The sequence below is a fragment of the Clinocottus analis genome, unplaced genomic scaffold (genome assembly GCF_023055335.1).
Source record: "Clinocottus analis isolate CAN_PGR_092001 unplaced genomic scaffold, fCliAna1.0.p SCAF_26, whole genome shotgun sequence".
Classification (NCBI taxonomy): Eukaryota; Metazoa; Chordata; class Actinopteri; order Perciformes; family Cottidae; genus Clinocottus; species Clinocottus analis.
Window position 1 is genome coordinate 3381544 of NW_027175998.1, and position 24303 is coordinate 3405846.

At 48.7% G+C, this 24303-nt stretch overlaps 3 protein-coding genes across 3 annotated transcripts in view; 2 read left to right on the forward strand and 1 right to left on the reverse strand.

Annotated features, from left to right (window-relative positions):
* The window catches only part of camk2d2 (calcium/calmodulin-dependent protein kinase (CaM kinase) II delta 2), a 209253-nt gene that overhangs the window by 166020 nt on the left and 18930 nt on the right, over positions 1-24303 (forward strand). The gene's annotated exons all lie outside the window — the stretch shown is intronic.
* wfs1a (Wolfram syndrome 1a (wolframin)) lies at positions 177-9759 on the reverse strand. Its single transcript, XM_068591813.1, is given in 12 exon segments — positions 177-2625; positions 2775-2938; positions 3073-3351; positions 3789-4034; positions 4168-4305; positions 4411-4544; positions 4622-4699; positions 4898-5071; positions 5178-5322; positions 6818-6897; positions 9214-9690; positions 9693-9759. Coding segments are annotated over 12 exon segments (3144 nt in total). The 3' UTR covers positions 177-1463.
* crmp1 (collapsin response mediator protein 1) lies at positions 11921-21709 on the forward strand. Its single transcript, XM_068591932.1, is given in 17 exon segments — positions 11921-12247; positions 12249-12293; positions 12296-12343; positions 12345-12440; positions 13243-13331; positions 13498-13682; positions 13795-13959; positions 14288-14349; positions 14442-14522; positions 15241-15309; positions 16311-16431; positions 16518-16674; positions 17923-18064; positions 18183-18353; positions 19233-19412; positions 20357-20522; positions 20686-21709. Coding segments are annotated over 17 exon segments (2031 nt in total). The 5' UTR covers positions 11921-12085; the 3' UTR covers positions 20778-21709.

Below are 24303 nucleotides of genomic sequence, written 5' to 3' on the forward strand. Positions count from 1 at the left end.
ACAGACTCGACACTGATGACCATCATTCACAGGTAAGTAGAGGTTACAGCTTTGCATTGATCATCTCATCAGTTTGACAAGATGCTGTTGTCTTGGTATGTTGCTCAAATATATATATATATTTTTTTCAGATCACTTAATTCTAATATTTGCTTTTTAAATGATTTGGCTTTTCTCAACCCATAAATACAAAAAAACCCACAGTGACTGAAAGCAAAGTTAAAAGCGTTCATTTTGTCTTTATAAATGTGACTAAATGATCACGACATCGCGGCGATGTGAAGGCGGCTGACTCTATTTCTACGGAATGAATGCGGTTTAAAAATGTACTGTAAGAATAATACTCTTAATTTAGTTTTCAGCTAGTTTCCCAGAGAAACTCACTGGTGTTCATGAATATTAAGTCATAAGTAGAAGTCACTTCCAAGTTACTTAAAGCTACCACAACAAACCTTTATTCTGTGTGGATTTTGGCGGCCCCTGTGGACGAAAGTGGTACTGCTCTCAAGTGCAGAGTCCCTTAAAAAACCTCTCATTTTGCATCGGGTTCTAAATAGTCTTCAGATGAATTTTCTTCATCATTGGCCATCTTTGCATTTCATGTGCGAGTGTGTAATACAAAGCATGAAACTAGAGACTACGGGATACACACTTTGACAAGTTTGTGGGTTTATTAACGGCCTCACTGCATAGTTGGATAAAAACTGAATTCTTTGCTGTCCAAATGCCATTTGAGACAAATACCAAACTATTTTAAGACCACAGAGCTCGAACAATCTTGGCTAACGGAGCTAGAAACATATATTCTGTCACACAACCTCTTCAAATAAACAAATGCATATTTAAGAAATACACTAATGTAAACACACAAACTGTACGTGCAAACATACTCCCAATATATGTAAGACATTCCTTGATACTAATATTCCTTTTACTCTCATAATAATTCATTTTTAACAACTTCACAGTGTCGCTAGCGATTCAAAAGTGGTCAGCACCCAACATTTAGTTTCCTTGCATATAATCTGGCACTATCAAATAACAGTCTTCTTCTCAAGAACAAAACTAATTGAAACATGAACTTTCTGAAACCATGACCTTGCACACAAATAGAAGATCTTTTTTTTAAACTCAAAGTTATTGTGACAGTGAGTCCCAAGGGAAAACCTGGTATCTGAGCTTTTTTTTGTTTTTTTTTCTCCTGCTTTCAAAAAGCATGAACTGAAATGGTAAAATCTTTGTAAACTCATGCAACTTGAAATACTCCAAACATTAAAAAAAAACACATCTCCTAGATGCTATTGTCGAGTTAAAATGTCGATACGTAAACGTGAGCAGTAGATCCATGTTGGATCAACTTGTAAACATTACCTTGAGTCACATTAGCGACATGAACTCGTCACAAGGTAAAAGGCAGCCGCGGCTTCCCGAAGAGATCCAAGTGAGTCATTTGTGCTTCGGTGTCAGGTGGTGATTTTCGCTGACAGGAAGGGAGAAAAGAAAAAATCAAAAGCAAACTTCAGGGCTCTCATCGTGGTTCGTCTCCAGTCCCTCTCGATCTTCACCTGCCTGGCTCCCGTCAGCAGGGAGGAAGCGCAGTCCAGACAGTGGATGGCCTTCAGCTCGAAGGCCGGCGCTTTGGCTCCGAGGCGGCCCTCCAGCTTGGTGCTGAACTCCACCATGTTGCCGGGGTTTAGGTTCAGCAGGACTTGCCTGAACTCGTGGCTGGCCATGAGGATCATATCCCTGCTTGGGTCCTCCACGCCTCCGTCCCGGAGCATCCCCACGGTCACCTCGAAGCGGTGGCTGTCGAAGCGCTTGATGTGGCACGAGTGCTTGGCCAGAGCCTTGATCTCACACAGCTCCTCCTCCTCCTGCATCCGGAGCAGCACCGACGCCGGACCGCCTGGCGGACTGGCTTGGTTTTCGACCGTGGCGTTCTTTGGCTCGCACTTGGGGTACCTCTCTCCGTAGAGGCAGCGCAGCCACTCTCCCATGAACACCGGCAACATGTTGATGACCGACTGCGCCCCGTTGTCCGTCTCGGCCACGCGGACGTGCTTGAAACGCCCCGCCCAGGTGACCCTGTGTCCGTGCAGGTGGCTGCAGAACAGCTGCGTCTGGGCCATGCCTTTGGTTTCCCAGGCGGGGGGTCCGCACACCTGGCTGTACTGCCTCCAAGTCAGGGTGGAGTTGTACACCTTCTGGCCCTCCGCGTGGTACACGTAGATGGAGAAGAACAGGATCACCATGGATATGCAGAGTAAGATGAGCTTGACCGGACCGCGGTGGGTCAACGAGCGGAAGACGTCCAGGATGGACATGCTGAACCGCGTCCACAGCCGCAGGGTGACGGGGATGGCGCAGACCACCAGGGTCACGATGACCTTCGTCAGCTCCAGCTCCAGGAACCACTTGAAGAGCTGGATGAAGAGCATGGCGGCCAGGCCGAAAGCCAGAATGGGCAGGGCGAACAGGAAGAGGAAGTAGGCCACGCAGGTGCGCATCAGGCCCACGGCGGAGGAGCACTGGAGGAGCACCACAGAGAACTCGCACCACATGAAGCACACCAGGTATGGAATCAGGAAGCAGTAGGTCCCCCTGAAACCACGCATCCTGGACATGCTGAAGGTGGAGACAGACAGGGGAGAGAAAATACATATTTTTGTGGATATAAATTAAACAACACAGAGCTGGAATGGACTTTAAAGCCCACAGCGACTGAATTTGGCCCAAAAATTTGGCCCGAATTTAGCCCAAATGCTCTCGCTCACCTGAAGAACAGGTAGAACAGATAAACGTAGAGCAGGCAAGGGAGGCTGAGCTTCAGCACCACCGACTCCCCTAGTGGCAGAGTGCCGAAGGTGCGCCCCAGGCAACGGAGCGCTGTCATGTTCTCTGGCAGGAACTGGGTCAGGCAACACAGAGATGATGCCACCTGGATACCAAAATGTATCAGAGTATTGCATGTTTTAGCCCACCAAGACAGGGGCATAGGGATAACAATATCAAATGTGCTGTAACTGTGATTCTGATGATTTAATAACATTGTGCCCCAACCCCCCTCCTGACCTCGATGACCATGGCTCGGCGAGCGTACGTCGCGGCGGTGGGGCTGAGGCTCTTGTAGCTGACAGCCGTGAAGAAGATGGCCACGGTGGAGAGCTCAGAGCAGGGGATCCAGCCCTTGTCGGCTACCGGGAAGGAGAAGATGACGAAGAACACGGACAGGATGAAGTAGAGGTACGGCTCCAGGTTGTTCCAGCCGAAGTTGGTCTCGGCCTGCTCCACGTCCAGTCCGGGCTCAAAGCGGGTCAGCAGAGACGTCAGGGCCCGGAAGTTCTCCCAAGTCTTTGGAGGAAGGATGTTCGGTTCAAAGGAAGAAAGACGAGGTAAAAATGAGATTAGGAACATCCATAAACCATGACCAATATCATTGCCAATTTTGATTAGTACTGTTATGACCAGCACCCACTAGCCTCTCCACTGCATTACGACGGGTCAGATTTCATGTAACGTGGAAGATAATGAGCATTCAATTTATTTTGTATAGCCCAAAATACCAAATCAGCCTCAGAGGGCTTTACGATGGGTCCACATACAGATGGGACTTGACCAGGTGAGTTAGTTTGTGAAAAGCGGGAAGGACGAATGGAAAGCTTCCAACACGTTAAACAAACATGACGACCTCGCTGTCTTGACAGATCAGAGAAAGGTGTAAAAACTTAGTTTTTGCGTAAAAAAATAGACAAAACAAAATGGGAATCTCAATCGCCGGCCGCAACCACCTTGCTGCTCTGGAGGACGCGCAGCGTGCAGATGATCATGGAGACGAAGGACAGGTAGAAGACGAGCAAGGGGATGACGAAGGCGAACAGGTCGACCGTCAGGTTGCTGATGATGAAGAAGAAGATGAGCGCGTTGACGTGCTGCGTGGGGATGACCGTGCTCAGCCACTGGACGCCGGCCCGCGACGCCCAGTCCACCAGGTGCTCCTTCATCTCCATGATGCCGTGCAGCGGGTACTGCAGCACCTGAGAGAGCGAGAGAGACGGACATAAAAGGAGGCCGCAGAACGAGAGGAAAGGGAGCGCTAAATAATTCAACAGATATTAAACGAGAGATGATGTGGTCTGTGGAATGAATTGGGACGGAGATGCCATTTACCATCAGGCGCGATTTCATGTCCATGGCTTGTTTCATGGCCCCGTTCTGATTGGTGTCCAGCATCATCCCACTGCGGCCGAAACTCCAAGAACGTTTGAAGGCGTTCCTGTATCCCGACGGCACCAGCTCAGCCTTGTGCTTTGAAACACAAATACACACACGTTTCTGAATCGTTGCAATTCTAAATGAAACAGCATCCTGTGCCCTTAAGATGGCGGATTGTTTCGGTTCGGGTCGTTTTACCTCCCCGCTGCTGTCGTCGTTGGGTTTGGGACTTTCAGTCTTGGCTGGGACCGTTCTGCCAGCTTGGGGCGCGATACCTTGTGCGTACTTTTTAGTCATCTCGACAAAGTCGTCCAGGTCCACCAACTGTGTGGCTGATGGGACACAAAGAGCAGAGTTACAGTGGAAGACCCTTATCTCTGTCTGTCTGTCTGTCTGTCTGCAGACTCACACTCGTTGTTGACCATGCTCTCCAGGACTTTCTGTGTCTGTCCTGAGGTCGGGCCAGGAATCCGGCTTGCAGCGCTACCTGTTGGTGAGTGACGACCACAACACATCAGCGGGTTACAAACATTTCCCTCCACAAACATTGACATTCGCCCCCGGTTGCACGATTGAACTGTGGCCGTCGATACGACGACATGCCACACAGCATTCCGCGCCGTCTGTAGTGCTTGAGGCAGGATTGATGTCACAATGAAGACAACTCTGTGTGTGCGTCCGATACCTTGCACCGCGTTGACCTGGCTGACATTTTCCAGCATCTCGGAAACAGCCACCTTCTTCTTCCTGTCCGGGTTGAGCTTCCAGTACATCATCATGGCGGCTTTGCGCACCGCCAGCTCGAACCCGCTCTCTGTTGACAACTTGCGCACGTCGGCCTCATTCTCTGGGGTGACGCCTAGCGGGGCGGGGGAGAGGAGCACGGGTGAGGAACAGTGAAGGGGGGGGGGCAACGAAACCAAAAGCACGCACAAACTCAGTGTGCTGCATTACGTTTTTTTCACCTTTTTTCTGGATCCAGCAGCGCTGCAGAGCGCTCGCGGCTCCTTTCCGCCCCTGTTTAGCCGCTTTAATCAGCCAGTTGACAGCCAGGTGATTATTCAGCTCCGTGTCCTTCTCTTTAGCCAGACTCAAATGGTGCTGACCCAGCTGAAACACAAGAAGAGCGGAGATTACATCTGCTTGCGTTGGGCTTTATCTTAATAAGTTTCATCAGACAACGTCCCCCGGTTAGTTTGGATCAAGCCACTGGTTTTATTGGGACTATTTCTTCAATAGAAAGTAGTTCCAAGTTCATGGCCCCGTCCCTGTGGGCATCAGTGTCTCAGCAGAGGCCCCAGTGGCAGATCAAGTGACTGCTTTCTAATCTTAACTGTCATGTCATAACACAGTTTTGATTAAACACGTCTATTTGCAGGAGGACAGGATGTGTCTTCATTCGGAGCGACTCCCGCCTGTGTCTACGTGAGATACGATCAGCGTGACTAGACAGTAACGTCAAGCTACACCTATACACTGTCAATAAACCCTGTGTACTGCTGTGGTGTCTATCGTGGTTTATGAGATAGTGTTGGAGCCTCTGATCCATTTCTCAATGCATGGACACCCCACCGCCGTCCTGATGCCGTCACATGTGTTGACATGTTCTCTCCCATACAGCCCCTGTGGTTATTTAGGTGCTTCGAGTTCGCAAATACATGACTTATTAGCATGGGACGTTGAGAGGAATTTACCCTTTCAGAGCTGGGGACTCATCTTCCACTCACCCCCCCCCCCCTCTCCTCCCTCCCCTACACACACACACACACACACACACACTCCATTTATGCAGCCATCACCTCTTTTTTCACATTTGTATTCATTGGCAGAGAACAAAGTGCAAATAGAGTGTGAATATTTCATTATTATTCCGACAAAATTCAGCGCAATGCTGCAACCACCCTGAAATAGTGCTCGTAATGATCCGCATGCCCGGCAGCATTTCGGCGTATCATATTGAAAGCCCCGGGATCATCTTCCAAGTGGCCAAAAATAGACGCATGTGCGCAACCAGACTGAGTCAACCAGCGGGACTGAAAACAATGTCAAGTGCCCGTCCGCTCTTTTTGCCCCCATGCGCACAGTGTGTAGCATTTAGAGGGGATCTATTAGCAGGAATTGAACGTTTTTCTTCACTTTATAATTACCTCGACCTTGTTTGTGTTTTTCATGAGCTAAGAATAAGCCGTTTATGTCTATGTTGAGTGTGACAGTATCCCATGTATGTGCATTTGGTTCTCCTACATGTTAGGCCCACGGGAGAAGTTTCACTTGGTTGCAATCTGCAATCTCTCCACTAGATGCCACCAGATCCTACACACACTGTACCTTTAATGAATGGCAAATGAACTTGTACTAGTCTTCCGAATGGACTTCATGTTAGTCACTGATGGGAGGGGCTACCACGCAAGGTGCCACCTGTCCATCAGGATCCTAACTAATCATACATACACATTCCCACACTCCAGGCACAGCTTGTGCAACAAGTGTTTCGCCCAATGACACATCGGCGTGAACTGATCTGAGCCGGGGAACGAACCCCCGATCGCCTGGTTGAAGGACGACCCTGCTTTACCACTGAGCCACAGTCGCCCTTTAAACTCACCCGGGTCTGGGCTCTGGCGTCGCCGGCTTTGGCCTTCTCCTCTATCTGCTCCAGGGTCAGCTCTTCTTCTGGTTCTTCATCTGGAAGAAGCAGCAGGAGGTGTCGATCAACCAAAAACCTACTCATCAATGGATTACGCAATACCCTCCCCCCCACACTTGTATAGCGGTATTGGAAGAGCAGTGAGATTTTCACACATTCGGCGATTAACAAGTCCCACCTAACATACGACTTGTAACATGAGAATGACAAGAGATATCTTGTGACAAGCTCACAGCTCTGTCCACACGTAGCCAGGCAGCTACGATGTCACATCGTTACTTGTCGATTGCATTGAGTTTCATGAGTGTTACTGTCTCCCGAGTGTCCTTTAAGCAAAGGAGTTCATCGTCTTCGCCTGCGGGCCCATTTCAAATGTCAAAGTCTCTTATGCGCAGCAAAATAGCTCATATATTGTTGGCAGCTCTGATATATAATGATGGGGAAATACCACAAACTTCAAATGAGGATTTAACTATATCAGTTCAAATAGAGTATTTGTAAAAATGTAAATAATTGGTTCATATAGTGCAAACAGAAGGTAACTGCCGACCAAGCGGCAACCTCCTGTGCTGACTATTGAAGCCAAGGAGGAAGTGTCGAGAACTGCAGTTCTTCAAATGACCACTTGAGGCTGGCTCTGAAAGGGGACTCAACCCCACCAGGGACCCCCAAATGTTAAAATGTCCAACTTTACAGCACCACAGCCAACAATCTTCTTAGCAAGAATAAAGTTGACCATGTTCACCGTCTTAGTTTCGCATGTTAACTCGCTAACGTTTGCGAATTAACCCGAAACGCACAGCTGAGACTAGATTAGGTGTTGGGTCATGACCCAAAATCATGGATGATGGGAATCCATTAGCTGTTGGGAAACTTCACTAAGAGCCAAACGGTTGGTGGCGCAAGAGAAAAATTGGTAGAATTCATCCTCTGGGGACCATGAATAGAGTTTCATTAATCTAATCTGATTTTGTTTTAGTTTCAGTTTCAGATTGGACCAAAGGGAGGCGATCTAACAACCGTCTGGCCGACATTGACATCACGACAGTCTCACGGTATTTTGTGATTTTGTGCCTTTTTGTGTCACTCAAAACAAATTTAGCTTCAGGAAAACATTTTCGTTGGGTTTAAAACAACTAAGTTAGGTTCAGGCAACAAAACAAGCATTCGGTACAGGCAAGAACATCACAAAGTTAGGTTCAGGAGAACAGGGAAAAGCATTAAGTTGAGGCAACAAAATCACAACAACGCTTTGGGACACATGGCGTCGCACACCAATGCCCATGTACACAAAACCAACGGATTGCATTTCCATGCTGTTTGGCGGCCTGCCATGATACTGGGCTCGTCCTCCATAAGAGTCTTGCAGCTATAGCATGACTAAAAATGTTCTGCGAGGTATGTGTTGCTTGTGTGGCAAAAGGCAAGTCTCGTCGAAACAAATTTGATGTGACTAATTATGCAAAGGCCTTGCTCTTCTTCTACTTCTGGATTTATTCACACACAAGTCAGTTACTAAGCAAAACCCGTGGTCTAAGAAGGGATTTCAAAACGTTGAACGTCAAATTAAATTAAACCGCTGGGTAAAAAAAAACATTATTTAACTTCCACTTTTACACCTTTAACTGCCTTTAACTGTTATCAATCACCAGGCTGTTGAGATAATAGAAAGCTTCAAATACCTGGACGACCATTTTTTTTAAAAAAATTTCTCAAATGAAACGTCAATGTTCTTAAATATGGTACAGAAAGCACACGCACAATTGTAAGTGATAAGTAAGAAAGGGACGTGTGCTTTTTACAACACTGTGACAGTGTCATAAATAACTCTGCTGATGACACCAACAGTAAGGGAGTGAAATCATTTGCAGAGATTGGTCAAGCATCTGTGGTATTTCGTCGATATAACACCTGTGTGCTTTGGACTTAAGACTATTCGAGGTGGAAACGTCTGGTTTTTAATGAAATATCGATATTTCCAGCAGCATCACTGCAGTGTTCTGATGGTACATTGTGTTTAATCATCGCCTTAGAAGACCAATGGATGAGCAGAAAACCCTTGAAAACCCTTGTGCAGTGATGTCACACAGCTGCTGGTGAGAGGATCTATAAAACTGTTCTTCCTTTGAGCTGGTTGAGTATTTGCAGCATCACTTTCATGTGAAACTCGCCATTATGTTCATGTTTTTAGAAGTGAAGGATATTTCACTCCAGAACTGAAAATGTGTCTGGGTGACCCCAAACTTTTGAACGGTAGCGTGTAATAACTTGTAAGTGGCTACGAGACAACAACGGGTTAGTGGTCTGCGACTTCCCGCTCTCGCTTCACTAAAACTCCTAAACAAATGCATTACCTTCCTCTTCGTCGTTGGCGTTGTCCTCGGCTCGCCGGAGTCTTTCTCGTATTATCACCTGCTTGGCCATGGAGGCGAAGGTGCGCTTCACGGGGGCGGCGGCGGCGGCGGAGGAGGAGGCCGCGGTGGAAGCGGCGGCGGAGGAAGCAGGAGCATCCGTCGCAGAGTCACAGGCCAAGCTCACCGACGTAAAGGAGGCAGACTTTAACTTTGAAAGGGCGGACTTTGGGGGGATTTGAAGGGTAGAGCGGTTGGGAGAGGTAACAAGTGGAGCTTTGCTCGGAGGCGGAGTTAAAGCCTTTGACGCCGTCGCAGATGGAGGGCAAACCATCGGTTTAGAGATGGACGTCTGGGAGGAATTAAATGTTCTTCTGGGTTCTGTTGGAGATGGCGATTTGTCGGCGGGGTGAGCGGGAGCGGCGTGGAGGCCACCGGAGACGAGCGAAGGAGTCGCCTCTCCAGGAGCGGGACGGGAAGGCCGTCCACAACAGGGCGTGACCTCTGGGTGTTGACAGCAGTCGGAGTTGATGGGGAATCCTTCTCCATGTTTTCTGGAATTAAAAAGAGAAGAGCGTAAGTAAGTAGTGAGTAGACAACCACACACTGCAGCAGAAAAAGATGAGGTCATTATATAATAGTGTCATGAGTGAAGACACAGCTGGCAGGCTGAACCCAGAAGTTTAGAAACAGACAAAACAAAAAAAAGGCAAATGAAAACAAGTTTGAAATTTTGAAAGGAAACTATAGTAATTTAAACATTTAAATTAATTTTCACATGCAACCCACGCGGGACAATACATGTGCGAGCATACGGGTACTTACGCTTACTAAACCAATACAGCTCGAACTCACACACACACACACACACACACACACACACACACAACAAGAAAGAGCCCTTACTTGGTAGCTAAAGGATTCCGTCAAGGCACAAAGTAAATTGTCCTCCAGAGTTCAGAAGCTGCGCGCGCTGCCTCCGTGCGCTCCGCGAAACACAGACACACACACACACACACACACACAGACACACACACACCGGCCGCGGCACAAACTCTCTGGTCACTCTGGTCTGTGACGTCGCCGCAACTTCAGTGGCCCCGCCCTCGCGGAGCAGCCTCGCTCCCGATAGGGAGGAATGGACGCCCGTCTGACGGCCGACGCGTCTGATTGGCTGTTCAGCCGCGGCCTTCTTCACACACCTGTAAGGGACGCCTTTTAATTATTATTATTATTATTATTATTATTATTATTATTTATTTTTAAAAACTGTCAAATCCATCACTCGTGTCTCTTTTTGTAGCTTTGAAAAATAAAAAGTAGTGTGGTGATCGATGCCCAATGAGGCGGCACGCGCCGTTATTCCAACTGCAGCATTTTAAAACTAGATATGTAAGCATGTCTTAATGGAGGATGAATCTGTCTCATATGGCGCCGGTCCACAACAAGAGGAAGAAGAGGAGACAGACAGGTTCACTTCATAACAGGGCATTTGGTTGATTGAAAGAAGCGACACTGTTCATCACGCATCGGTCGGAAATGCACTTTTCTTTTAGATTTCATGAAAAAGTGGCTTCTTAATGTCTTCATGTTGAGGAATAAGAGGTCGTGATACCTCTCGTGCATTCATGATGGTTATGGTCCAAGCTTTACTTATGTAATACTCAAGCAAATGCTTCGTATGTCCTTATAATAAACAATAATCAGACATGTATTCATGTATTTTACACATAGCTCACCGTGTTTCAGGCACCGTGAGGCGCACAAGAGGCAACAATGGGCATTGTTCCTTTGGGAGCTGTCCACCTGCGCGAGTGCTGAAAAAGACAGCTCCCGGTTTCTCTCTCTCTCTCTCTCTCTCTCTCTCTCTCTCTCTCTCTCTCTCTCTCTCTCTCTCTCTCTCTCTCTGTAGGTTTCCGCCTGGAAGGATATCGTCTCCCATCAGACCCCGTGAGCCGGCGGCAGGCCACCGGTTCCGGCCCAGTGGAGATGAAAGCACTGAAGCTTCCGGCCTCACCCTCTGACAGCACGTGCACATTTCACAAAGTGTCTCTGCCTCCAGATGTGGGTTAAAGGATGACACATGTCTGGTTTAATCCGCTGATGGTGTGTCCTGCTCACGCACAGCCCGCCCCCCGAGTAAAATGTGAGAGAGGGAGTATGTGTGTGTGGGGAGGAGATATGGGGAGATGCATTGGGGGGGTGGGGGGGGGGGGGTGAGAGAGAGAGGAGAGAGAGAGAGAGAGAGAGAGAGAGAGAGAGAGAGAGAGAGAGAGAGAGAGAGGGAGGGGGGAGAAATGGGTGAGGGAGAGAGGGAAAGAGAGAGGGGTAGAGAGTTGGGGAGAGAGCGGGGAGAGAGAGAGAGATAGGGGAGACAGAGGGGGAGGGAACAGAGCGGGGGAGAGAGGGAGAGATAGAAGGGTGAGAGAAAGAGAGAGGAGATAGAGAGGGGGAAGAGAGAGAGAGACTTGCGCCCCTTTAATTTGCAGAGCTGCTTCACATCAACATCAGCTCGCGCTCCTCTTCCTCCAGCTGCAGCGCTGCATCATCTCTCGTTGTGTTGATGCAATTGTTGTGTTGTGTAGCCTCCGAGAGAGAGAGAGAGAGAGAGAGAGAGAGAGAAAGAGAGAGAGAGAGAGAGAGAGAGAGAGAGAGAGAGAGAGAGAGAGAGAGAGAGAGAGAGAGAGAGAGAGAGAGAGAGAGAGAGAGAGAGAGAGAGAGAGAGAGCTGCTTCTTCACAACATCCGCGCGCGCTCGAGGGGGCGGGGCCTCTTCGGTGACCCCGTTAAAACACGCGAGGCTTCTGTCTTCCATCGTTTCAGACACCAAAGGGGGGGAGAGTCGAGTCTCCGTCTGCCCGCTGCTGGATGCCACAATGTCGGACTGCAGGAAGCAGTGGAACCGGGAGGACGAGCTGCCGGTGTACCTGGCGGGGCCGATCCCCACCGGGCCGAACCAGAGGAAGACCTACGGGATGTTCAGCTCCGTGGAGGGCGCGTTCGAGAGCAAGACCATAGACTTCGATAACTACGCGGTTGGGGAGGAGAGGGAGCCGCACCCCGAGGAGCGGCAGCCGCGAGCGGGGTGCTGGACGCCGGGGACCCCGTCGGGAAAGACGTCCAGCGAGGGCCGGGGAGGGTTCGCCCACCGAGTCTCCCCGGGACACGGACGATGCTCGCCCCGGTGTTGTGGTCAGACACGCGGCGGGGGATGAGAGCCCCGACGCGGAGGTAGGAGGGAGGATTTTACCCCTCGGCCTTTTCTTCTTCTTCTTCTCCTTATGTCTGGCTTTCTCTTTGAAATTCGGATCATAGCGTCATTACGTCACCGGTTTTACGATGAAATTCATCTTTTTTTATTGATCTTTCTCAAATGCAAGCGGTGTCCCCCGCGCTCACTTCCACACCCCCCTCAGGTGTTGTTATTCTGAGACAAAAGCAGCGTCAGTGTGCATAAATGATGAAGTTTGGTGCTGCATTGCAGCTTGGCCATTTTAGTTTACGTCTGTATAGCTCATAACAACAACAAAAATGAAATAAAAGATCTCCAAAATCCTGCAACTGCACGTCGCTGCAACGAAGCTCGCCTCGATCTGTGGTGCTGAAGTGGACAGCGCCAGACCCTGCTGCATTGTTTTAGCATGAGCGCGTGTATGTAGGGGCGTGCGTGCGTGTGTGCGCGTGTTTATATATGTGTGTGCGTGGGTTGTGTGTGTATGTGTGTTGTGTGTGTACACCGTCTTTCTCTGAAGGCGTTCAGACCAGGCCGTCACCTGTCAGTCGACGCAGTCATGCCGATCACACACACACACACACACACACACACACACACACACACACACACACACACACACACACACACACACACACACAATGCAAATAAGGAACAGACACCATGTCATGATGCAATGTTTAACGCAATGCAATACATAAAAATATCATATCAACATGTCAGGATGGACTTAAACCACGCCCTCCCTCCCTCTCTTTCCCTCCCTCTCTCTCCCTCCCTCTCTCTCTCTCTTGCCTGCAGAGTGGAAGGCTGTTGATCAGAGGAGGCCGTGTGGTCAACGATGACCAGTCTCTCTATGCAGATGTCTACATTGAGGACGGGCTCATCAAGTGCGTACAGGGAGCCCCGTGATGTCCAATATCTGCAAACACTTTCACAGTCCATAACTTCACTTCCTTATACGCCCCTTTTTAAAAAAATGTTGTATCTGCTCTTCCTCTGTTCCTCCCTCACCCTCCGCCCCTTTTGTGTCTCACCTATCTGATCCTTGGGCAGGCAGGTGGGGGAGAACCTGTCTGTGCCGGCGGGCGTCAAGGTGATCGAGGCCAACGGGCGCATGGTGATACCCGGAGGGGTTGACGTCAACACCTGTCTGATGAAGTCCCGCCTGGGGGCGCAGCCCGCCGACGACTTCCACCAGGGCACCAGGGCGGCGCTCGCCGGGGGCACCACCATGATCAGTGAGCGGGGGGACGCCCAGCAGTACACACATGTAAACCACAAATAACATCACTTGCACTCTTTTAGCATCCTAACCGTTGACCCTTGACCTCCTTATCCCACGCCTCTCAGTCGACCACGTGAGCCCCGAGCCCGGGCAGAGCCTGCTGGAGGCGTTCGAGTGCTGGCAGGACGCGGCGGATAAGAAGGCCTGCTGCGACTACTCGCTGCACGTGGACATCCCCCAGTGGAACGAGGCGGTCAAGGATGAGCTGGAGCTGCTGGTGCAGGAGAAAGGTGCGTCCTTCATCCTGGTTTTCCAAGCTATTTCACGGGAACAGCGAGGTGGAGTGGGGGCAATCCTCTTCCGGCAAAGGAGCGGTGGAGAGTCTTTGTTGGCCGGATGCCGCCGTCGTGGTGATGGTGCACAAACTCTGCTTGTAATCACTTTTCTTTTGGGGCAGCTGAACGCGAGCCAGGCCTGCTTGTGTGTCCCATTTTGCTCCAATAATAAACTCGAGTGTTGTAAGGAAGTTCTCTACTGCCTCTATTTATTACATTTCGTGACACAATATGCTAGCAACACTCACCCAATGTGTTTTTTCTCCAACCCTGGGCCATGCAGGCATCAACTCCTTCCAGGTGTACATGGCTTACAAGGACGTGTACCAGCTGTCCGACTCTGAGGTATTTATGTGTCACCATCGCTACACCATCATGTAATCCATGATTCACCGCTCTTTCCTTTCACTGTTCATTCCTCTGTCCTGTTTTCTCAGCTGTACGAGGCGTTCTCCTTCCTGAAGCAGCTGGGCGCCGTGGTGTTGGTTCACGCCGAAAACGGGGACCTGATCGCCCAGGTGAGCACGAGACTCTCTCTCCTCTCTCTTGTAACGGCCGAGAGACACGCTTACGTAACTTCCATGCAGAGAGAGAGAGAGAGAGAGAGAGAGAGAGAGAGAGAGAGAGAGAGAGAGAGGGAGAGAGAGAGAGAGAGAGAGAGAGGGAGGATTAGTCCTGCTGCCGCTGCCAGAGTCTGACAGGCGTCGTCGCAGGCCACCATCACCGGTGGGCCGTGATTAAACTAATGATGATGTCACAGGGCCGACGGGCGGCGCTGAAAAAAAGTGGGAGTCGCGGTCATGGAGATGATCGGCGGCGATTAAGACGACAATCCAGGCGAGAGCCGTGATGAATGAGGGTGAAGGATGACGGGCCCGGCGGGGTGTGATAATGACTTAGAACCTCAGTGCAACGGCGAAAGAACGGGGGATGATGGGTGACGAGGAAGCTTAAGATGCGCCAAGGAAGAAAAAAGGAGGGGAGGGGGCGTCGGGTTTCCATCCAAATTTTGCTGCTCTCCAGCCAGCGCTGTCAGAAGCACGACAGGAGCAGACAGCATGCGTTGGCCGTCTAGGATTTACGGTACAACTCTGTTGCAGCGAGACAGACCACGAGGTTTTCATTTTCCAGCCATGAGGTGTAAAATGGCAAAAGGCACAAATATGTGAGTCTCTGTTTTAAACGGAGCTCTGTGTGTCCTGTTGAGTATGAAGATGATGTTTGTCTGTGTTTCAGGAGCAGAGGAAGATCCTCGCGATGGGAATCACCGGGCCGGAAGGCCATCCGCTGAGTCGTCCCGAAGAGGTGATCACATTCCATCCATCCATCCATCCGTCCGTCCATCCATCCATCCATCCATCCATCCGTCCGTCCGCCCGTCCGCCCGTCCGTCGGTCCGTCCAACCATCCATCTATCCACCCTCCCATCCATCCATCCGTCCATTCATCCATCCGTCGAGCCATCTATCCATCCGTCTATCATCCATCCGTCCGTCCATCTGTCCATTCATCCATCCATCCATCCGTCCATCCATCCATCCATCCATCCATCCATCCATCCATCCATCCATCCATCCATCCATCCATCCATCCATCCGTCCATTCATCCATCCGTCGAGCCATCTATCCATCCGTCTACCGTCCATCCGTCCGTCGGTCCATCTGTCCATCCATCCATCCATCCATCCATGCATCCATCCATCCGCCCGTCCAACCATCCATCTGTCCATCCATCCATCCATCCATCCATCCATCCATCCGGCCATCCATCTGGCCATCCATCCATCCATCCCTCCATCCATCCATCTATCCCTCCATCCATCCATCCATCCATCCGTCCAACCATCCATCTATCCACCCTCCCATCCATCCATCCGTCCATTCATCCATCCGTCGAGCCATCTATCCATCCGTCTATCATCCATCCGTCCGTCCATCTGTCCATTCATCCATCCATCCATCCATCCATCCATCCATCCATCCATCCATCCATCCATCCATCCATCCGTCCATTCATCCATCCGTCGAGCCATCTATCCATCCGTCTACCGTCCATCCGTCCGTCGGTCCATCTGTCCATCCATCCATCCATCCATCCATCCATCCGGCCATCCATCTGGCCATCCATCCATCCATCCCTCCATCCATCCGGCCATCCATCTGGCCATCCATCCATCCATCCCTCCATCCATCCATCTATCCCTCCATCCATCCGTCCGTCCATCCGTCCATCCATCCATCCATCCATCCATCCGGTCATCCATCCATCCATCCATCCGAGGTCTGAAGGCTTTCTCTCCACGCAGCTGGAGGCTGAGGCGGTGTTCCGCGCCATCACTCTTGGCAACCGCGTGAACTGCCCCGTGTACATCACCAAGGTGATGAGCAAGAGTGCGGCCGACATCATCGCCCAGGCCCGCAGGAAAGGTCAGCGCCCTTTTCGTACCACGCTGGCTCCTTAAAGTGTGTATATTGAACGACTCTCCGGCGTTCACGTACGTCTTCGTCTGCAGGTGCCGTCGTTTTTGGCGAGCCGATAACGGCCGGCCTGGTGACTGACGGCTCCCACTACTGGAGCAAGAACTGGGCCAAAGCGGCTGCTTACGTGACCTCTCCACCTTTGAGCCCCGACCCCACCACCCCGGACCACCTCAACACGCTGCTGGCTTGGTACGTCTTGGACCGCAAACTTCGCTAAAAGTTTGGGAATAATAATGCTGCGAAAAGCCGAAAGCATTTTTCCTGTTTCAACGCTGGTTCTTAATGAAAGGGGACGGCTCACTCCGTCGTGCTATTTATGCTACGCTGTGCTATTTGCAGCTTAGATTTTGGGCGTGAACTGTCCCTTTAATACGCAGCGAGGGCAGAAGAGGCGTTTCATTTAGCCGCAGCCTGGGTGACACTAAAGGTTGTGACATCATGCCAGGATCTAACGCTCGCTGGTTTGCCCTTGGATGTTCGCTCAGTATTCATGCCACAAACAGCTGGTGGTCACAACACGCGACGTCGGAGGAAAAGAGGAAACAGATGGAGAAGAAGGGGTGGAAGAAGGTGGCGGGAGAGACGCATAAAGGACGACATCATTATTTAAAAAAGCTGATTTTAACTAGATTTATGCATTTATGCAGACCGTATAATAAGCATGCTATAATCCATGCATGAAGAGCAAAACAAGTATTGAAGTTCAGTTTTAATCATCCTAGAGAGGGATAAAGGGCACAGGACCAAACACACACACACACACACACACACACACACACACACACACACACACACACACACACACACAGCATCCCGCTGTACACTTTTGACTGTCCTCGATTCCATAAATAGCGCAGGAACTAGGATCCTTCATCATCAGTTACCTTGGCTACCAACTGCCTGCCTCCTCCTCCTCTTCCTCCTCCTAATCCTCCTCCTCCTCCTCGTCCTCCTCCTACTACTCCTCCTCTTCTTCCTCCTCTCTGCTCCTCCACCCCTCCAGGCGGGTGTGTGGATACCGCTGTTGCCTTGTGAACTCCTGCATGCGGGTGGGACCATGGGCGTATTTTTAGGTTTTCTAAAAAACTGCCTCTTCAGGAACAAAAGCAGCAGAACAGCGTTCCTCACATTGTCAGCGAGGCCCCGCTGTTTCCGTAATAAGCCCTCACCATCACGGCGGGATCGCTGTAATTAACCACCGACTGAAAAGGCCTCAGAAGAGAAACTATAACCGTGCAGGTGTTCGTCAGCCTTTTTCTGTCCCAGGCCACCACATGACTTAAAGCCACATGCTCCACGAGGACACCTGGTGGCGACGAGTAGAAACGCATGTCCATGGGAACACAAAAGATTGGGCAGTCTGCAGTGACAAAATCTAACATTTGATGGGCTATTGCTGTGGATTATTTTCATTTTGTTGTGTTGCCGTCGGCCCAGCGGAGACCTGCAGGTGGTGGGCAGCGCTCACTGCGCCTACAGCGCGTCCCAGAAAGCCATCGGCAAAGAGGACTTCACCCTGATCCCGGAGGGAACCAACGGAGTGGAGGAGAGGATGGGCTTCGTCTGGGACAAGGCCGTGGTGAGCAATGAGTGTGTGTGTTTGTGTTTGTGTTAAAAAGCAGCTGTGACTGTAAATTTTGTCCAACCCATGCCGTCCAAACATCCTCCCCCCCCCCCCCCCACCCTCTGTCTCGCAGGCCATGGGGAAGATGGACGAGAACCAGTTCGTGGCGGTCACGTCCACCAACGCGGCGAAGATCTTCAACCTGTACCCGCGCAAGGGCCGGATAGCGGCGGGCTCGGACGCCGACGTCGTCGTCTGGGACCCCGACAGCTCCAAAACCATCACCGCCAAACTCCAGCAGTCGGTGAGTGCTACGGGAAAATAGCAGTGGGGGTTTGTTGGATGGGATGTGATGGAGAAACGAGGGAAAGGAAACTGAGGAGGCGGGAGAAAAGGCTTCCTATTTGAGACGGGAGGATTGGGAAATAAAGATAAAGACCAAGAGGCCGATCACAGGAGCCGGAGAGAACACCTGAGAGCAGTATGACGCCAGAGGTGTGGGAGTACCATCATAATAATAAAACAATACAGGCAAGACCTTCGAAACAAAACCACGGGTTAATAACGATACATAGCATGTTAAAGAAAGCCGAGTGAAGGATTTAAACCAATCTAATTGGATGTTTAATCCTATTTCATCCTAAAAGAGCAAAAGGAAGTCACGCCCTCTGCATCGGGGCGACATCAAAACCCAGACGTATGCACCAAATGTAATAGTTTTATTTTCCCATTTCATTATTTGAAGCCAGCAGAACGTGCCTTGAGCAACATGCGCCGCAGCCCAGTGAGTGAATGGCAGACAGCGGTTCACGTGTTCGGTCCGCTCTGCTCTCTCTGGAAGGCCCTAATCCAGACTGGATGCCGGCTTTAGGTTATAATCCCCCTTCACCCCGTCACCCCTCACCCACCCTGCACCCCCCCCCCCCCCATATGTTCACGGAGTCGCTCCTCCTATGCCCCAGAGCCTCTCTCTTATTCCTTTCTTCTCAATTGCCGCATTTTCACTGCATGTATTAGGCCTTCTTGTGGGAGAGCACAGAGGGCTGAGGCGGTGGATGACTGGTGGAGAGGAGGGTGGAGGGTGGAGGAGGCAGGTTCATCTGCCTAATCCCCCCGCACCCCTTTTTTCTTTTTTTTCCCTTCCTAATTCTCGGTCTCGTGTGCGTTATCGCTCTCCACACAGACGTCAGACTACAACATCTTCGAGGGTCTGGAGTGCCGCGGGGGTCCGGCGCTGGTGCTGAGTCAAGGTCGGGTGGTGTACGAGGAGGGCGAGCTGCAGGCCCAGCAGGGAGCCGGACGCTTCATCCCCCGCAAACACTTCCCCGACTACGCTTACCAGCGCGTCAAAACCAGGAACCAGGTACGCTACACACACGTTGTTTTAAAGGGACTTTTTTTTTGTTGTTGCATTAAAATGGATTAAGCAGGCAGAACATCCTGTTCCTCTTCGTGGCAATGTCGCTGTGCAGTCTGCAAGAAGGCTTGAGACGGCATATTAAAATCACACAGACATAATTGTCAGTTTAAGCGGTTATGCGTTGGTTCATTTTCACATTTTGGTCTATTTTGCTTCCATAACACATCTTTCTTTCCCACTAGTGGAGAGAAAACACCAGGAATACACATTTAGGTGTTTATTTTTACAGTTTTGTCCATTTCCATTATATAATACATAATTGTAAACGCGACATTTCAGAAAACTTGTAAGACAAAACATAGCCGTCTTAATGCAAGTATTCCATTGGTGAAGTTTCATGTTGATATCTGTTAGTTAAATGTTTTACTCTGTTCACCTGGAGCGTCTTCAAAATGCATATTGTTTTACAAAACACATCTTTCATGGCTGTTTTTTGGATTTTTTTCCACTTCAATAGCTCCTTCATACACTAAACTGTCCAGTTTCAGTCATATCTATAATCTAAAGGTTTTTTCAAAGGGTCATGGTGATATCTATTAGTTGAATTTTTACCTGAGGTGTCTCACCTTATCAGACCTTTCCAAGCATTGAATGATAAAGTCCTGGATGTATTTCTATCCCTGGTGTTTGATCCGTCCTCCACCATTTTGAATTGAAGGATTGAATACCATGCATTCATTGTTTAGCATGAAGCAATATTAGAAAAATAGGAACCAACCATACAAAAAACTAAATCATAAAAACAAGGGGGAAAAAAGTAACGACATCATAAAAAGCCACTAGCCGTGCTTTAATTTTAGTTGTGCATCAATACGGGAGAACGGAGGCAAGCATGTCGCTTCAGACTGAAGAATGACTGACAGATTGTGTGTGTGTTTTCTAACCAGGCGCAGGCCCAGCAGGGCGTGACCCGCGGCTTGTACGACGGCCCTGTGGATGATGTCGTTCCCACACCCAAATACATCACTCCTTCCCCGTCAGCCAGGACGTCGCCCACCTCTCACCAACCGCAGCCCGTACGCAATCTTCACCAGTCCAGCTTCAGCCTCTCAGGTAACAGATGATGGATTTCTCATCTCCGGTAATCCCCTTCAGGGCTTTTAATGTGTTAAATGGAGCATACGCATCCACACGGATTATCGGGGCATGCGACGTGTGCTGAACAGCTTCTGAAGCAAATAGATAATACGTTTGCCCTTTTGTCTCCGTTTCCCAGGAGCACAGAGCGATGACTACGTCCCTCGTCGCTCTGGCCACCGCATCGTGGCGCCCCCTGGTGGTCGCTCCAACATCTCCAGCCTCGGTTGAACACTGGACTGTGCACTAAGTGTGGTCGTTGTGAGGCTTTCGCCTCTCGAATGTGTGTGTATTCGTGTATGTGTGTAATTTTTTTTTTTGCTACCACAGTGATGCGCTCTTTTTTATTTTTTATTTTTTAGACCTTTTAGATTTAGATTAGTTTTACCTTGAGATGGAGAAGCACATTACTACTTCTAATGAACGAAATGTAGGAATTACAATCATCCAAAATAGGATAAAATGTGCACTTGCGGGCACACACACACACACACGCACGTTTTTATGACCCTATGGGGACCCTTGACTAGTACCAGCCTTGTGGGATCCACCCTTTCTGAATAGTGTAGAGTCATGGTTTTAACTGTTAAACACAGCTCTGGTGCCCCCCTCACCCCCACAGCACCCAAACGTGAACCTATTGCTGTTTCATGATGTCATTTTATCTCCTTTCCCGTGAGCATGACTTCCACCCTCTTCTTCCTCCCTCTTTCTCACGCTGTGCTCCTTTTCTACAGCTAAAGTAACAAATAACAGATTTCTCTTCTTATATCTATTATTTATGAGTTGTTTTTTTGTTGTAGTTGTTTTTTTCCCCGCCGCACGCGTTGCATGGACACGCCTTTAGATGTCGCCCCACTTGTGGTTTTGATTGTTGCAATGGAGGAACGCTTTTGTTACGTTATGTTCTTTTTCTGGTAAATGTTTTGGCTCGAGCTCACAGTGACGGTTCACTCTCAGCCAGCCGTCACTTGGAGGTTCATTCCTTCTCACATTACTGTGAACTTTGAGATACTTTACCTTTACGCAAAAGCGTGAAAGTAGACATGTTTCTCTGTGAGGACATCACAATGTGTGATAGTTTCCTGCCAGAGCCCAATATTCCTTGTAATGACACGTTCAACTCGCAGCTGTGCAAGGGCTTCACCCCCCCTCACCCCCCCCCCCCCCCCCCCACCACCCATTGACAATCTTTGTGAGCTGTTTTTCATTTTCATTTCATCCATCCTGGATGTTTTCTTGGTACCTTTCAGTGTTTCTCTGCCGTTCTGTTGCTGTTGTCTGGTGTCTCCAATGGAACCACTAATAAGGATCAATAAAGACTTGGCTGTTGTCAAGGTGACGGCGAGACAAACGCTCCTGAGAGTTTCATTTCCGACTTCAGGCGAGTGACATCAGGGTCTGAGTGTCGGGGGTCGTGTTCTGAGGGAATTCAGGTGAAATATCTTAAATATTTAGTTGGGACAATATGGGTTCAACACTTGAGACGCAATCGCGTGATCACAACTGGACGGATCTAAGTCATACAAACCCGAAACCCGGTATCATGGTATTAGATGTTATTTAAGTTTCAGAGTGTTACAAATGTGCATATTTAAAAAAATACCCCGTGTTTGCCTATATGTCAACTTTTCATTTTAAAGAAAAGTAGTGATATTTGACATTTTTACTGTATTCCACCAGTTCCACCAAAATCCAGTTTGTTGTTATTAATCAGTTTATACATTTATACAAAACAACATTATAACCATGTCGGCACAACCGAGTAACCATCATATGTACGCTCAAACAACAGCCGGCCCCAACGCCCCTCCTGATTATGTAGCCCTTGACTCATTTAAAGTGAGCCTTGCGCCACCTGGTGGTGGGAGGTCCAACACAACCAAACACCCACAAAATGGCTCTTACAACGGTAGATGTGTAGTTAGGTGACTTTTTAAGGGCTGTGGTGACCATGTTGCATTTGAAACGCTGGCTGGAATTAAAGATTCATCTCATTTCCAACCAGGAACACAATGTAGAAACTCCTTTCTACAGCGACTGAGCTTCAACACCCGGACCGACAACAAACAAATGAGTTGACCAAAAACTCAAGAGACGAGTATAAATACACAAGGCGATAATCCCGAGGTGAGGCACGGCGGTATGGGAGCTGGAAGCAGGAGGAGAGCGCCGCAAAAGGGGGTCTCCAACGAGGTCAAAGCGAGAGAACTGAAAACGCAGAGGAGTCCGATAGAACCTCGACGGCCCACACGACGCGTCCCACGACTTCTCAGGAAGGTGACATGCGTTAAAGGTTTTAAAAAGGTGATTCTTTTATCCCAAACCAAGGGGTGTACAGGGGTTGCTTTCAGTAAATGGGTGTAGATATGATTTAAGAGATGTTTGTAAGTTTGTTGTATAAAAAGCTAAAAAAAAGGGATTAAAAGAACATGTATTTCTATTGTAGGAGTTAAAGTATGGAACAACGCTAAAATGGATGAAAGAACTATAAACTCATTTTTGGTTTTCAAGAGGATTATCTATAAAACAATATTTGAGAGTTATAGTAGTGAATGAAAAGTTTCGATATGGTAGATGTATGTATGTATGTATGTATGTATGTATGTATGTACGTATGTACGTACATATGTATGTATGTATGTATGTATGTATGTATGTACGTACGTATGTATGTATGTATATATGTATGTATGTATGTATGTATGTATGTATGTATGTATGTATGTATGTATGTATATATGTAGGTACGTATGTATGTACATATGAATATATATATATATATGTACATACATATATATATATATGTATGTACATATATATATATACATAAAAAGAAAGAAACAAATGAATACTCAATATATATTAGGAGGAGAGAGGCAGTTTAAAGTTGAAATGGAGGGAAGTAGCACAGATATAATCCAGAAATCTGTTATCAGGAGCAAATATGACACTGTGTATGAAATGTAAATTTTTCATGGATCAGGGTTGAACATCGGCCGTCAGTGACGTCATGAAAGCTTTGAGGCCATGAATTCAGAGGAGGAAGAGAAAACCAAGGACGGACCCGTTGTTAAATATAGAATAATTGCAATAACATAGTTAAGCCAATGTTCTGACAACGGGGGTGATCTTCAAACAATCAGCTCTGTCACGGCGCTGAGCGTTTCAGAAAATCATTCTGACAAATTGGAGTGAAAAATGACTTCAGTGGAATTCTTTTGTCAGTTGTTGGGGGGAATAAATGAGCGGCACGAGGACACTTCTCTCTTCCAGCAGAAACATTAGGGTGGATATGATTAATGATGCAAAGTGTCATCTCAAATTTAGCGTATCACCGTTTCACATTAATTTCATTACACACATTTTGACTTTCTGCCAGCTCAGCAAAAAAAGTATTTTCCCCTCTCGCTTTGTGTGCGTGAAAGGGGTCGAGCCGTAACCCGAGTGCAAAAACATACAAACAACATTTTAAAAGGTGAACTTGAAGCCTCGGTTAAGTGAGATTTATGTCCTCACATCCAACGCTCTCTAACAGGCGGAGATATTATGGAGCTTTGGGAATAACTTTTTGTTTGAGTGAAAATAAAAGATCCAAATATGTTATCCTCACGATTCCGCGACCTTTGCAGAAAGTGAAGACTTTCGCTCGCTCAAGGTCAACGCCTGGAGAGAAACATGTCTGGACAAATTGGTCATAGTGGGCGTTGTGAGTTAAGCAGTCCTCCTACCACCCCGTACAAGTGATAACAATGTT